Consider the following 17186-nt stretch of genomic DNA (forward strand, 5'->3'; position numbering starts at 1 on the left):
AAAAACAAATAGTGTGAATTCACATTTTAATCCAAAAAACTATTTTGACACTGGAAGAACTGCAATGGAATATTTTTTCTTTCTAATTTAATATACAGTAGTTGATAGAATCTAACTGAAAATATTTAACTGAAAGTATTTAACTTCACATTTTAATGAACATTAAAATTCTGACCATTTTCCAACTTACATAGCTCCATTAGTGTAGACTGTGTCACTTCCCTCCACATACTGAACCTGGGCTGGGTAGACATGCTGTACCTGTTGCACAGTCTGTACTTGCTGTACCTGAAAACAAGAAAACCAAAAGTTTGGGATATCATAAAGAAGTACCAATGCTCCAGTGCACCTAGTGGTTTCTAAACAATTTGGGATACCTCTGTTCTCAAAATTACTAAAGGTGTATCACAGCACTAGCAAAGAAAATTACTGTTCTTACACAATATTTGTGCTGTAAGTTCAGCGAACAGAGGGCTAACACTGAAGATGCACACTCATACACATCTTCAGTGTCAAAGGCAAAACTGGAGAACACAAAGATGAGATGAAGTGTAACTTTGTTTTGCACCAAGCTGAAGAACTACATTTACTACAGAAGAAAGTATAATTTCATTACATTTATTCTTTTTCTTATTCTGTTTAAGTAGTAAACAGTACAAGCCTTAAAATCATAGCTCAAATATGTTGCAGTAAGTTTAGAAATAAATGTTCTCATTAAGATGCTTTAGCTCTTGTTTAACTGCAGTTAAATTACAGTGATACAGTATTTTTTGTGGTGTACAGTTATGGGCCAAAACCCCCAGTTTGAGTAACCCCTTTCCAAGAATATTATCAGCTATGAAAAATTCCAACACAACTGGTTTTACTTCAATGAATTAAACAGCAAGAGGCAGTAAGGCATGGATTATCTTCACATGTATCACTAAGGACAGTTACTTATCAACTCCTTTGATTCATATACTATTGTAGGAATATTTTGGGTCATGCAAATTTTCTCTCCAATCCTAATTTTTTGTCTTCTTCCACAGTAAAGATGAAGAACTTCAACTTTTACACCTTCCAGCTTTCAGAGAAGCCATGTTTTGATACAAGAGCAGTCCAGAATCTAAAACCTTCTAAAGGACTTACTTCACAGATTGACACTACTTTACCCAAGGAATTGAATCAAGAAAGTATCAATGCACTTATTTAGCAAATAGATTTAACATTAGGTGACAATAATTTTTCTCATATTTATTGCTATAAGGCTACTTCAGTCTAAACCATTTGGTTCTAATGACTGCAAATACCTAATCCCAGATCAGTCTGGGTTTCATGCACTTGATGAACCCCCTCCAAGAGATCTTTAAAAATATCCTAATCTAATACTTTCACCTGTGTTATGTTTTAAAAAGTTCTGCAAAAAACCACATTTCCTACTTTTCCATGGTATTGACTCTGACTTTGAAACAAAAATCTAGATTTTTACAGAAAGCTTCCCTTAGGTTAACAGTAAAACCCAAAGTCTGAAAAAGAGAGAAAACAGCCAAAGTTTAGAATGCAGCTATACTATCATGATGAAAAATCAGATGCTTCTGTCCACTAACAGAAATAAGACAGAATATGATGGCTAAGGTATCTATTAAAATCTATACTTTTATGATTTCCCATATGAATCATTACATAAATTGAGAAATACACCTGAAATACAATCTCTCAACTTCAAAAAGTATACTTTGAAGATGTCTCCTTAATTATTAAGGCAAGGTAACTGTCCTAACAATATTTAGTTATTTAACAGGAAGGTTCAGTTCTCAAAAGTAATCACAAAAACTCTAATCAAAATTGTGCACATTACTACGGCCTTGGAAAATTCCCTGAATTAAAAAATAGAAATAGCTGTATTGTGCAAACATCTCCCAAAATTAAACTATTTCTACTTCCATCACTTTTGACTTCATAACTTAAATTAATTCAAATCATCATTTCATGGAACAGGCTTGATCCAAATCCACTGTAAGAAAGGTTACACTGTAACCTTGTTATTAATCTGTACCACTCAAAATTTAGATCTTCCAAACTCTGACAAAATGACCCACTCACACAGTAATTGGCCAAAATATATATGTGCTTTATTGTGAAACATACATGCAACTTACTGTTGTGCTATTTTTAAAGTTTAAGTCTAGGCATGTTTATTCCTTTTGGGTGAGTCAATTCTATTCCCTTCAATCAATGGGAGAAGGGGAGTCATTGTTGATCAGTCTATTACAGAACACCAAACTGATCTACTTGACCTATGCTGTGAGAAAACATCTTGAAAACGGGCTTTGTTCCTAAAACCAGTAGCTTGTCACCTGGCATGTAATGGAGATGCCCCATTTTCTCTCTCAGTAGCACAGCTGGGGAAACACTGTGGAAATGATGCTGTTGTCAGTATCAATTCCATCTTCTCACCCAACTACTCCCAAAATGCACTTTGCTCCGTATTCACACAAACTGAATATGGCTTAGTTCATATTAAAAATAACCCACACTATTTTGCTGTTAATAAAGGAGACACGGTTTTCTCCCCGTAACCTGCATACACTGGTAAAATGGAACGCTACATTGTGTACAAACATAGCATTAAAACAGAGAGGTCACGTTCCCCTTCTATATAAGGCATTTTTATATCCTCACATTATTCTTGAATACAAGCTGCTACCCATTTCAAAAGCATCAGATTCGGTACAGTGCAAGACCTTTCTGTCAAAACTGAGACAATACTGTAGGGACAAAGTGTATACACACTGCATCAATGTTTGCTGTCTATTGGACAGGAAACTGAAAAATTCCAAAATGTGTTTCTCTTCTAATATGGAGTAAGAACAACAAAAATTTATTTTACCATGAAACAAAATACCCATATCTGTTAAAATTAAAACTTTCATTGCTTAAATTCAATTTTCCAGCAGTTTTTATCTAAGTTCTTTAATAGCCTAACACAGAGTACTACTAGAAACATCAGGACTTCTTATGCATAGAAAGTAACTTGTTTTTCAAACCAACATTTAAGAATGGATATGCTACAGTGCTATTAAAACATTTTACCTACTTTTGAAAATCAAAATGTTTTTCCTTTAACACCGAAGTTCAATACAAAGAGGGCCACTGATTTTTTTTTAATACAGTAATTTAAAAAGTTTACAAAAAAACTTGCTTTGCATCAGCTTCTCTGAAACTCAGTACTGCTACAGTTAAATTCATTATCCTGCCAAAGGAGACTGTAGTCACTACATGGTATTGCGATGTACTAAGAACTTTAGAGTGGGGAAGGTTAGAGGCAAATGTTTTTCCTATCAAGCTCTGACAAATAAAATAAGGAAGGAGCCTTTAGGATGGCCTTGTATACGAAACCTCTGCCATGATGAAAGTCTTTGTTGTATGATATTTCCAATACTAATTTTATTTCCTATTTTATTTAATTTTTAAATTTTTAATGAGAATTAAACCTAGTGCCTCTGAATCTTGTTTTTAATATTCAACAGAAAGAAATTAGATGCATACATTTACTCTCTATGAGCACAAAATTATTTGAGAGAAGTTGGTTAGGAGGAAACAAAACACCATGAAAAATTGTGGAAAATATGAAAAAGGTTAGTTTTTTCTTCACAACTGTTTTATTTATCATTATCTTTTCACCTTTTATTAAGCTGTTAAAGGAGTGGTATCAGCTAAGTCACGTAACTTTTGGGGCAGAGCAGAAATTGTTGACTATTCTTGCAGTGCTTTCCAGAGGCCTAAAACTAAATGGCCTTCTTATATTAAAAAATTCTCCAATAATTAATTGAAATGGGCTCAAAATAGAAAACACAATAAAATATTTATGAAACAGCAACAGTATGCACGTTTAAAAATTATCTTCTAGGGTGGATTGGTGAACTAGCCATGGTAATTTTCATTATTTTCTGGCTGGAAAACAGAAAATTAACAAAAAACTTTAGCAATTTTTGAGTTAAATAACAACAGATAGTAGAGCTTTCATTCCTCTTGCCTCAGTGACTCTATCCTGAAATAAAAAACTGGAATAGGATCAGAAGCAAGCAGCTGAAATGTTGCAGGACAACAAGAGGTGAATGAAAACTTATTTCAATATACATGTGTAGTTACATTTACCAGCTGAAGAAGAAAAAAAAGGCAAAAAAAGTCTTCTTAATTATACTACCTCGGAGGAACAAATGAGGGCCTAAGTTATATTTTATTTATGAAAATTTGTCAACAAAATAAAGCATATAAAAGAATACTGAAATGCTGAAATTACACTGAAGCATGAATCAAAATATAAGAGTGAACTTTGATTTCCAATAAAAAGTGCTTCTGTTCCAAGTACTACTAAGCAAAGACTAGAACAACAGAGCTATATATATATATATATATATATATATATATATATATATATATATATATATATATATATATATATATATGGGTTTTTAAATTCCATTTTAAAAAGAACATGTAATTATCCACTGTGTCTTTGCAAACAGCTTGTAGGTGCAATATTTTCTGTCCTTGGAGATAAAAATAATTTTTTCCTTCATTAGTATGGATTACTTTTGGCAAGTAACATATAAATAGCACATGCTGTAATATTCTAAGCACATTCATATTTATATAATGGCTAATGTCAGCTCATGATTATGTGTTTCATATGCTAAACATGATTTTGCATTGGGAGCAATTTTGATTAGCAGAAGTCTGCATCTCCAGTTAATGAATGACAGAATGCTTTGTGACTGCGATGGCCACCGAATTCAGTGACTGTGAAGAAATGCTTTGCCCAACTTGAGTTGCATGGATATATTTTTACAAAATAGCTTAATTTTAGTTTTTCTTTCCCCAATTCTTCCATATCACATGGCATAAACTCAAAAATTAGTTTAATTTTGAATCCTTAGAAGCTTACTGCACTGAACTGAAGACTGCCTGTTGAAAAAGCAATCATATATTAATGAAAAATCCCACTATTCAAGGAAACAGAAGACAAAGAGAACTTCTTAGGCGATTTAAACAAAATTTAATTACACTCCCACATTTTGGTCTTACTGTTGTTGCTTTTTGCTTCTTATTCCCCTCTATCCCATCTCAACAGTGACTTCTGCTGTGTTGCATGAAACCAGTTGCTACTAAAGCCACTTCTGCAAGAGGAAAAATCCAGGTTTTCATAAATGGTACCTTTATTGTTCCTATTCTCAGAGCATTACAGCAGACTTTTATGAGCTGCATATTAATACCAGCTATATGGAAATGAAGGATTTGTTTTAGCTAGAAATATTAAAAGTTACTAATTTGCTGATTGTTTTTTCAAAAGACAGGATGCCTGAGTACTAAGACAGCTGAAGAGAAAAGGCTCTTAGTTTGCTCTTCCACTTATTCCGCTTGCTCTTCTTCAGGGTAAAAATATTTCATTTTGAAAAAAATGAAAATTTTTGTGCATATAAGAAACATGATGTCATGAAATCAAGCCCAAATTAATGCATTCAGGCATTTAAACATGACATACATATAGGAATAGAAACTTCAGAAACAGAAACCTCCCTAGAAAAATTAAATACTATACATTTAATATTAATTAAAAACAAATTAATCTAAAATTGCATTATTCACTAGAAAGTACTAATAAATTACTGCAAAACATGATATGTAAGTTTCAGCTTACACCAAATTGTTCTGTATACATGGAAACTCATGTTACAGTATCCTTGAATTTAACAAAATCCCAGAAGTGTCCCATTGTTTTTAGCAATATACATTCACAAGAAAATATAATCAAAATTTGAATATTCACACATAATTTGGATACAGTTGAAATCATCAAGCATGTCCATTACAAATCATAGAAAAAAAAACCCCATATTTTATATACTCTTGTCTAAAACCTTCTCTCCAGCTTTCAGCATTGGTAATTTTGAATGTGGAGAAATAATAAGTTCTCCCTCTGCCATCAAAAGAATGTCTTTATTAAAATAGTCATTATAATGGCTCTTTCTCCTAATTTTCTTTACGCAAATTGACTTATTCCTACTAAAGGTACATAGAGGCAATATTAATTTTATGCCAATGAAATTTATACACAGGTAATTCCTCAGGACAGATCATACCTGCAATTTCCTCAACACAGTGATTGTTTTCATATTTGCTCTTCCTTTCATATTTGCTCTTTTTTTTTTCCAGCCCTGGAATTGAAATCACCTATACCACCTACATTCTTCATCACATTTCCTGCTGGCATACCATAGTCACATCTTCACTCTTCCCTTCCTCCTCACTGCTTCCATAATCTAATCGTCTCTCTATACACATATCTCCCATACATACGTGTTTCAATCACTGCAATACTGTCTGCACAGGACTTCCGAATATTCTTGTTGGATCTTCAATCCCAGTTCCTTTCTATTTCTTTTCTCAAATGTTATGTTGATTATACAGTCAGCGTTAAGAGTCAATTGGAAAAATATAATTTACTATGTCTACAGGGAAAAATATTCCAGTATAATGATGGTGGATTCAACACAAGGTGATACTCAGAAGTACCAGTACTAAAGGGGATGTACGTAAAGGTGATGAGAAACAATTTTACACACTCAGATAGGGCAACAAAAATACTGCTTGCCAGTCTTATTAAGGTATAAACACAGAAGGAAAAACCAAATCTCATCCTTGGCTTCTATATTTTGACACACATGTAACATTATTAATGGACAACCAGCATTACTTTAGAAAATATGTTAAGGAAAATTCCCAGTCTTTCCATTCATGAGACTCTCTGGCAGTCACACTCCCACTGCAGAGACTTCAACTGCTGGGCCTGAGGTTCCTTCAGCAGGCGGCTCCACTTAACAAACAAGGAGCCACTTCTATCCTAGAAGTTTTCATAAAGGTAGAAACTTTGTACAAACAAAGTTTACAAATACCAAAGTCCTGCTCATTCTCCATTTTTCTGTAGGAGTAGAACACAAATTCATAGAACCTGACCTTACAGTTCAATCAATACAAATACTAGAACTGCTATAAAGTATCCTATATGACACTAACTTTTTTTTACCAGTTTTTACCGGTAAAACCTTTTTTTTACCAGTTTACCAGTTTTCAGTCCTTCACACTGACCAGTGTTTCACAAACTCAGTATTTTTATTAGTAATATTAGACTAAATATTACTAATACTAAATATTACTAACATTAGTAATATTTATCAGTAATATTAGACCATTGTATGTACATCTAATATGCCGAAAACAAGCAACCATCTAACACTACCAACTGTCATCTTGTACCTGAAAAAGTGGAATACAGAAATAGCAAGGAACAAGTCATATAAATGACATGTATTAACATCTGTCATCATGAAAGAAGATATAAATCAAACAATTATCCTTTGTATTTCACAAAGGAAAATAGTCTTTCACTCAGAAATCTTACAAAAGACTTATAGACAAATCTCCTACAAAGTGTAGCTAAGATCAGTCATCGTACTATAGTAATGGAACTAAAAGGCACTACAACTGAGTCTACACAACAGGAAAAAATATAACTGAAATGTATGAGACTGCGAAACACATATATGAAAATGCACTGGAATTTAAGAACTTAACAAATGCTGAAGAGTTTAATTTAGAGAGAAGCGCTCCACCAGCACAGAAATGAATGGCACTGTTTAATAAAATATGTCTTGTTCTCTTATTACTGATTTGGAAAATGGAAAGTCAGATTTTAATGAAAAACATCAAATATCATCCAGAATACCCATCACCGGACAGCTAATTTCTGTGTTTTCTGGAAAAGTCTTAGACAGTTATCGTGGCTTTCACACTGAATCCCCATTTTCTACCTCCATACTTTTCCTTTTTAGCTCCCCATTTTCTTCTGCCTCCATTTCTTCTAAAGCTCATGGGTGCTGCATAGGAGTAACCACCTCATGTAACAGAACAGTGCATTGTGCTGGCTGCTACACAAATCTTCTTCCTTCCCTGTCAAATTTACATTATGAGTTATTGATTGTCATATCACAAAACCTTTCATGACATTGTGCATATATCTGCATGCATTGAAGCCTAGAAGTACAAAGAACAGCGCTTTTCATATTTACATTTGTATTGTATTTACTTGGACATCCAAACAAATGAAGAAATTATATAGTCAATAATTTCAGAAACATGTGCATTATTTAAAGGAAAAAATGTAAATATTCAATAACATAAAGCAAATTTCTGTGAGCTACTGCATGAATTATATAATAAATAACAGCTAGAATCATGTATGAGTACTATCAGAGCTTGTCAGATGCTCTAGTTAAGGAACAGATCCTGAAAATAGCTTGCTTTTCCCTGGTTATTTTAATTCCAGCAAAATAAAATTGATAAAAGCAGAGCAAAAGTTCCTTTAGCAGTCTTGCACAAAACCAAGTTCTTCATTATATTGTAAAGAATTATTATTAGGATTTTTTTTTCAATCTTAAAATTAACAGCCACATACCTGTTGCTGAACTGGTACTTGCTGTACTACCTGTGTGGGAACTGCTGCCTGGCCAGCCACAGATGTCTGTAAAGTCACAGTTGAACCTGTATCCGCCCCAGTCTCTGATGTCTGCATTGTGATCTCTGAATAAAATTAAAATATAAAATCCAAAAATTAGTGCATAAATGTTTTTATTTTGCCACTTACATTAGCACACTAATTTGTCCCTTATTTCTATTAATATTTTAAAATTAGCTAATACTAATCTTGTTATGAGCCCAAAGATTTTTTCCCCCTACTAGCACAAGTGTTTGTATAAATAGAGTTTTATGTTATTTTTATCTTACTTATATTTCAAATATCTTTTGCTTACATATGAAGAAATGTGTCACTTATCTGAGCTTTGTCCCTTTAGGAATAACTTAAAAATCAGCAGCAGATCTTCTCTCAGCTTGTAAATAACTGGTCAGCATTCAAAACCATTTTTTCTCTGTCTTACTGAATTACACTAAAATCTCTATACATTCAAATTCAAAGCTGAACTTGAAGCAGGCCACAGAACAAAGGCCTCTACTTTGGAAAGTAACCTTTGAAAAGCATTTAATAAGTCACAGTGAAAAAAACACTCAAATAACCTTCTTCAGTAGAAAGCATTAGAGCAATTATTAAGAAATTTTTTTACTCTAAAACCATTTAGAAATATATAAATGGTAGACAAATGCCTATGATCATGACCCTGATGCTTTAAGGAAACAACAAAATTTGGGTAGAATAAAGAAATGGTTCAAGAATCAAGGAAAATGCCTGACAAAGAAAACTTATCAGAAAGACAACCAAGAATGACGTCTTCATATGAAACATAGATTGTGAGCTGCAGATTCCTCAAATTTGCACAGCCAAAATGACAATTTAATGATGATAAACCAAAACGAATTCAAAATTGTGAATCAGTCTTTTATTTCCTTTTCTTTGTAAATTTTTTAAAGCAGTGGATTAACCAGTGAAACTAATAAACAGATGAGGCAGGTTCTTCTTCACCTGGTACCTTCAAAACAGAAGAATGTATGTGTCTGTGAACAATTACGGTGAACAAACACAAATTACTGGTCTGTAATCCAAATGTTCTGTGAAAACTTTTACTGCCCTCAGTCTCTATTAATCTACATTAGCTACAAAATACTTGGGCAATCTGAGAACCACTGTCACTAAAAATTAGTAGCTTTATCATGCATAATAGAAGAGATTTACATGGGAAAAAAATTATACATACTTAGAATGACCTATGCAAATGATTTTTTTCAGTTCAACTCATGAAATCCAGATGGCCGACACTGAAGAAACTTTAATCCCTACCACCACCACCAAATAACTAGCTCCTCCAAAAACTCAACAATTTTTTTTTTAGACAAAACTGTTACAAAAATATTGAGGGACATACCACTAGATAACAGGAGGAATTAATTACTGTATGAAAAAAAAATTCATTGTTCTTCCTGCAGAACCAGGTGTCAACATCAAACTTTCCTTTCAAGGCTCGGTTCCACAGTAGTTTAAGCTGATTTAAGACTGGGTTTCTGCAGTTCGTCCCTCCAACTGTCTCTAGTTCACTTTGCATTCAAATGTAGCCACTGCAAAGCAGGAAACAGGTATGTAAATTTGGTATGAGGTCAGGCAATTGGGCAAGGATCTTGCCAGTTGGGACCATTATTGGTTTAAACTCCAGGAAACCATGCCTATGGAACACGTGATTGATTTAAATACATCTTCTTAAATACTCAGAAAGCCTGATAAATTCTTGATCAAACTAATTTCAGATTAATCAACAGACTCTCAGAGTCTCACCTTAACTGAACCCTGTACTTTTAAGCAGTGGATGCACTTCAGGACCCAGCACACCTGACAAAAATCAGCATACAAAAGAATAAAGAAGTAGAACTTCAGATTACATTTATATGTTAAAATCTTAACAATTAAAATGGATGTTCACACAATAAATATGGAGGAGTCGGAAGCCTCCATGCTGCTAGAAAGTTACAACCTAGGTGTGATTACTCAAACTTGGTGAGATGAACCCCATGCCTGTAGTGCAGGCTGCTCAGAAAGAACAGGTGAGGAAGGAGAGATGGGTATATTGTGTTTGTCTGGCAAGGCTTGGGTAGGTAGCAAGCAAGGGGGACTACATGGGTGGCTTCTCTGAGGAGCTGCCAGAAGCTTCCCCTGTGTCTGATGAAGACAGTGCCAGCTGGATCCAAGATGGAACTATTGCTGACCAAAGCTGAGCCCTGAGCCCATCAGTGACAGTGGTAGTTCCTCTACTTTTTTCCCCCTTCTTCAATAACATATTGAAGAAGGGGGAAAAAAAAACTTACTGGGCAGAAGGACATTGCAATCACAGAAAAAAGGAGTGAGAGTATGTGAGAGAACCTGTAGACATGTCAATGGAAGAGCAGGCTTCAGAAGGTACCTGAGCTGAGATAGGAGCAGGTTTGCTGGCAGGACCCATGACCCCAGGGGAAAGTAATGCTGGAGCAGCCTGGCCCTGAAGGGCTGCACCCCATGTGAGGGACCTATGCTGGAGCAGTTTGTTAAGAACTGTAGCCCACAGGAATGACTCACAGAGAAATACATGGAGGACTATCTCCTGTGTGAGGGTCCCTACACAGAAGCTGAGGAAAAGTGTGAGGGAGGAGTTCACCCCCTGAGAAGGAAACAGCCACAGAAACAATGTGTGAAAAACTGATGGTAATCTCCATTCTGAATTTCCCTGCACTGCTGGAAGGGAGGAGGTAGAGAATCAAGAATAAAGTAAAGCCTGGGAGGAAGTGGAGAGTGAGGGGAAGGTTTTTGAAGATTTAGGTTTATTTCTTACTATTCTGCACTGATCTGATTGGCAATAAATTCAAATAATTTTCCTCAAGTTGAATCTGTTTTCACTGTCATGGTAATTGGTGAGTGATCCTTCCCTGTTGCTATCTTCCTCAATGAGCTTTTAGTCACATTTTCTCTCACTTGTCCAGCTGAGGACTGGAGGAGTTACAGAGTGGTTTTGGCAAGCACCTGGCATTCAGCCAGGACTGCTTCATTGTTCTGGTTTAAGTCCCTATCCTAAACACAAAATTTTATTATAGTTCAGTACACTGTACACATTTTTCCCTCTAGGTGCCATACGATATGGTCTGACAGTCAACCAAAGCAGCTTCCTGTTTACTGGAAGTTTTTCTAGCATCACATCAATGATGCAGTCAGTGTAATTCCTTTACATTGCATCAGTATTGAGAACACAATGCTGGTTTTGGCTAGGGTAAAATTAACCTTCTTCACAGAAGCTGGCACTGGGCTGTGCTGAACAGAGGGTTGATAATACAGAGGTGTTTTTGTTACTGCTGAGCAGGGCTTGCACAGAGCCAAGGCCTTTTCTGCTTTTGGCATTGCCACACTGGGGAGGAGAGTGGGGGTGCTCAGGAGGTCAGAAGGAGATGCAGCCAGGACAAGTGAACCAAACAGACCAAAGGGATAATCCAGACCATGTGACATCATGCTCAGTGTGTATGTGTGATAGAAGCCTGCTCTCCTGGAGCTGGCTGAACACCTGTCTGTCCATGGGAAGCACTGAATTAATTCCATGTTTTACTTTCTCTTGTGTTTGGCTTCTGCTCTCCCTTTTAAACTGTTTTTATCTCAACCCCTGAGCTCTTCAGCTTTTACCCTTCTGATTCTCTCCCCAACCCCACCAGTGGGAGAGCGAGTGGCTGCAGGGGCTTGGCCGATGGCTACGATTAAGGCCAAAGAAATAATCTAAACGCAGACTCTCACGTTTTTTCACTGATACTCCACCTAAGTAAAGGAAGCGAATATTACAGCAGAAAAGACGTCATCCTTGCCTAATTGGACTGTCAGGTGTATGACAAACAACAGATGAATGTTTGGCAAGGTCCTTTTTATTCTGCCTAATTAAGCAGTTGGACACACCCATCTGTTAATGGTATGCTTTGTATAGCCAGTGCTTGTTGCACGATGTGAATGTAACCTAAAAAGGCCACATTCTGAAAGAAGACTAATTATCCCATCCAAGTGGGAAAAGATACTGTCAGGACCCAGCTGCTGAATGCAACAAGGTTAGTATTTCCTCAGTATAATGGGCAGAACTTAGGCAAAGCTGAAAATTATTCCTTTCCTATATATTCTGTACCGTTTCATGTTGTCTGTTAAATTTCTTAAAGATTTTTTAATATACCCAAATTCTCAGTTGGAATCCTTCTGTTTTTGAGACTTGAAATATGAAGACAGAATGATTTAAGAGTATAACTTGTTCTAATACTTATCAAAAGGAATTGTTAAAATGTGTCAGATTACAGTTTATTCTGTTCTTGGACTACTTCACACTGAACTAATTTACTTTTTTAAGTGACCAGAGTTTGCAAAGTTTTGTTCAACTACATATGCTTTATTGTCTAGATCAAATAATGTAGCAGGTTTTAATTCAATGCAGAAAATGAAAGCCTGTAATTTACTTTCAAGTGCAGCAGGAAATTTCTTTTTTCTCCTCTAGAAGCCTAAACAAAACATCACAGAAGATAAACTGAACTAGATCTCGTAATCACATGCAGTAATGGTAAGCTTTTAATAGTCAGAATAAACAGCTAATCTCAAAATCTTATCTGTTTATAATGATGAATAGCCAATATACTAATTAAGAATTTGCAGGAACATAATGTGTTTCACTATAAAGGAAAACTCAAAACATTGTTTCAGCAATTAATACAGAATGCTTGGCTCCTGAACAAGAGTATAAATGGAAACAGTTTTCAGTAATATATTAGTTTCACATAAGCATTCCTTTTCAATTTTTGTATAAACAAAAATTTTATGAATAATTGACTTCATAACTGTGTTGTGTTACCCCAGAGCAGAAGACAGATTACACAAGCTATTCACAGAGGATGAACAGAATATTACAATAGTTTCTAGATACTAATGTAATTTCATGTTAGAACCCCAGTGTCTTACTAAAACACTATTTGATTGTTTGTCTTCTCCGAAGGTTCTTGAGAATACCAAAGTAGGCAGCTGGACTCTACCTGGTATTGGTACTAGTTGCTAAATACTGCAGTTAGTAATACAAATTTCCTTACGCTTTTTTCAGCTTGTCACAGATTTATGGAGGAGTAACAGTTAACTGAATGGCACAGAATGAAGTTTAGAAGCTGCCTCTCTGGATTTACAGAACTACTTCTGAGTAGTAAAACCCTGTAAAAGAGTAACAAACAGAAGTGTGAGATACAGAGGTGCACACGGGAAGAGACCTGTGCAAGTAGAAACCCCTGGTAACTCCTTCAAAGAAAGTTCGTAATATAAAAAAGCATTGTCTTGATGATCAGTTGCTTACTAAATCCCTAAGAATGGTACAGTACTAGCCAACAACAGTCATAATGAAATCCCATATTGCCAGGAGATCACAGCACATGGGTGCTTAGATAGAATGACTACTTCATGACACTCTCACTTTGATCTACCTACTAATTTTACCTTCAAAACCATCAAAATTGTATCTTCTCTTGCTCGAAAATTAATCAGTATTACACAGCAGCCTTACCCATTAGTACACACTAGCACCAAGATTACATTTACTTACAGGCTAAAGCTTCTCAAAATTTTTGTTGTGAGAAAACTAGCAAGCCATCAAACAATTACACTTATGCTATTCTAAAGCATTAGTTTGTCCACTAGAGAGTCTGTGAGTAGAAAAGTCCAAGGGGTGTTTTCCTTCATCCTGGGTGAAAGGGTGTTAGGAAGAGGGCACCAATATTGCATGTCAACACTTGAGTATAGAACCGGCATTAGCAACAGGACTTTGTTTTTTTAATGACTATAGAGCCTTCTCTGAGGTTAACAACTTGGGAGACCTGAGATGCGCCTCATTAATTGGGGCAGAGATATTTCTGCCAGCATGATAGTTGACCTGGTAGGAAGGGACTGGAGCAAGGAGAGGTATGGGGAAGAAAATATCTTCCAGCAGCCCAGTGAAGGAGTGGTGGACAAGTTCGACAAGCAAAGGCCTGGAGTGACATGAATGAAAGGCAACACATAGTCAGATAATGAGGCTTAAGCAGGGTCACCTCCAGCATGTGCATATGAGCAAGGAAGTAGCTTAGAGGCATGTTTATGAGGAAGTCACACAGATCATCTTTCAGAAATCAGCATGCTGAAGTGCCTGTCTGAAGAGCTCATATGTGAAGGCATATACAATGGCCCCACACTCAGCATGTTGAATAAAAATGAGGAATAGAGACCTCTGTGCACTTGCAGAACTATCACCTTGTTAGATGACAGTCATGTGCTGGGACAGCAAACATGACTGAATGGCAGCAATGGAGGGACATTAGCTATCTAACCTTACAGCTTTTTTTTTTCAGAAGTAAAAATGTCTTCAGGAATCTAGGATGAAGTTCACAGGAACTTCCTTGTTGGGATGGTATTTTGTAGTGTTTAACCAGAAACAAGTTTTGATAAAGAATTTTATTACAGAACATTTTTACAAGTTTAGTGTGCTTTCTAAGTTGCTATTTACACTGCTAAGTCTAGTATATTATGGTTTTTAATTCACACTTAATGAAGCATTATCCATCTTTAATAGTACTCAGGTACTTTTCAGATACTGAGGCATCTGTCTTTATTATATTAGCATAATTGTCATGAGCTGGAATGAGCATGTTCACAATCTCCCAAAAATATCTCTATGCAGAATAATAGTTACAATATCAAATGAAATTTCTAGCTTGAGCCAAGATCTTATTCTAGGGCACTAATGATAACAGCAGAATTAATTATAAAGTCTAACATATATAATGCTACTTCTTCACACCTTTCAAAATTATTGACAACAAAATGTATTTTGATTACTTTCTGAGGAAGAACATGAAAGCAGGAGAACCACCTGAACAAAACAGCTTTTTTTGCATCTGCATAACTTATACAGTTATGGAGAAAGGAGATCTCTAGGTTATTTAAGAAGTGAGTTATGGGTGTTTGGGTGGGTTTTTTTCTTCTAGTATGATACTGTGCTGCAGTCCTTTCATCAAAAGATTGAGCATGTACCTAATAATAATAATAATAATATAAAGGGAGAAAAAGTAATGTCAAAATGGAGACTATATTTATTTGGACCACTCAGTAGATCAAAACATAAAATGAAAAAGTGAAAACATTATAGCTGGAAAAATCTACTTTATTAACAGAATGAGCAGTATTAGAAGAAATAGCTTATGTTCTCCATGTGTCACCTCTGTGTCACAAATTTTCTGTTTGTGATTCTTACTATTGGACTTTCACCAAATGACAGAACAGTCCCAGAGAACTGGAAGGGACCTGCTCAAGCAGTGCTACCCTACCTACCTTCTACTCAGGACCACGTCCAGGTGACTTTGAATACAGCCAAGAATAGGAACTCCACAGCCTCTATGCACAGCCTGTGCCCATCTTTGGTCAGCCTCACAGAAAAAACCTTAGTTCAGGTTGAGAGAGGACCACCTCTTGTACCTACACTGGGCACCACTGAAAAGAGTCAGATCTGCTTTAACCCATGTCATAACCTAACACTTAAAAGTAATGGTATTATTAATACACTGGCAACTTTCAAATGCTTCAGAGTTAGCCATATCCTCACCAAGTACAAGAAGAAGGAAAAAATTCATGCCACAATTATTGCCCCAATGGCTGTATTGATAATTTTTTCCCTCACCCATCACCTTAGCAGTAGTTAAACAGATGGTGAGACAGGTGACAACATACAGTTCCCCTATGAATGGGGACAGGGGATACCAATTAAGAAAAAAAAGAAAGGAAAAAAAAGAGAAAAAAAAAAGAGAATGTAGAGGGAGAGACATAGGTTTCACCCAATAACAGCCTACCACATCATATAATCATATTTAGGTTATCACCAATATCATTTGCCAAACTAGAATTTACAGTCACTGGATATGAAAGAAGGCTTAGGATAAAAACTGATGAAAGCTCTTAATGGGCTATTTAGAGTAGTCTAGAAACTAAAAGTGGTTCAATATTAAAATATCTTTAAATTTTGGAAAATGTACAGAATAAAAGGTTCAACAGAATGATCCTGTCTTGCTACATCATATTAGAGAACAACAGTTCTAATGCCAGATTGTGCATCTATGGGAAAAGAAAATGAAGAGAGGCATCTTTTCCCTTATTCTGAACTACAGCAAAGTTTGCTTCAAAATCCATATATCACAAAATTATTAGATTCCAAATAGGTAAAGTTTTGGTAGTTTTACTTAGGATGCATAAATCTTAATATTTCAGTTTTTGAGAAGCTGAAGCAGTTCAAAACATTGGAAACAGCGTTACAGGCTCACACATACTTGACATGATTTTAAGCAGACAGTATGGATACTGATACAATCCTAATCCCCACAATACTTAAGTGCCTAGTATACATACAACAGTAAGCAGATAACTATGTGATGGCACCCTGTGTATACAACACCTTTGAGTAAGATGAAATTCTGTATTTTTGCTGGAAGTATTGCATTACAGTACAATTAAAATTTTAAATTATTTTAACAGAAAGTGTTTTGATAGTAGAGCACAACAAAACTAAACTTATGCTAGAAAAATTTACTAATATGTATATGTTAAGTAGATGTTTAAATTAAAAAAGGTATCACATTGTCTGGCAGTATTACACCAA

General features: G+C 35.4%; 1 protein-coding gene across 2 annotated transcripts in view; it reads right to left on the reverse strand.

The window, feature by feature from the left end:
* Positions 1–17186, reverse strand: part of RFX3 (regulatory factor X3) — a 109065-nt gene that overhangs the window by 48671 nt on the left and 43208 nt on the right. For both annotated transcript variants that reach the window (XM_036403115.2, XM_036403114.2), the window contains exons 2-3: positions 8495–8619; positions 191–288 (exon numbers count right to left, since the gene is read on the reverse strand). In XM_036403115.2, coding sequence (XP_036259008.1) covers positions 191–288; positions 8495–8611 — 215 coding nt within the window. In that variant the 5' untranslated portion in view covers positions 8612–8619. The remainder of the gene's footprint in view (positions 1–190; positions 289–8494; positions 8620–17186) is intronic.

The sequence above is a fragment of the Molothrus ater genome, chromosome Z (genome assembly GCF_012460135.2).
Source record: "Molothrus ater isolate BHLD 08-10-18 breed brown headed cowbird chromosome Z, BPBGC_Mater_1.1, whole genome shotgun sequence".
In the NCBI taxonomy this organism is placed as follows: domain Eukaryota; kingdom Metazoa; phylum Chordata; class Aves; order Passeriformes; family Icteridae; genus Molothrus; species Molothrus ater.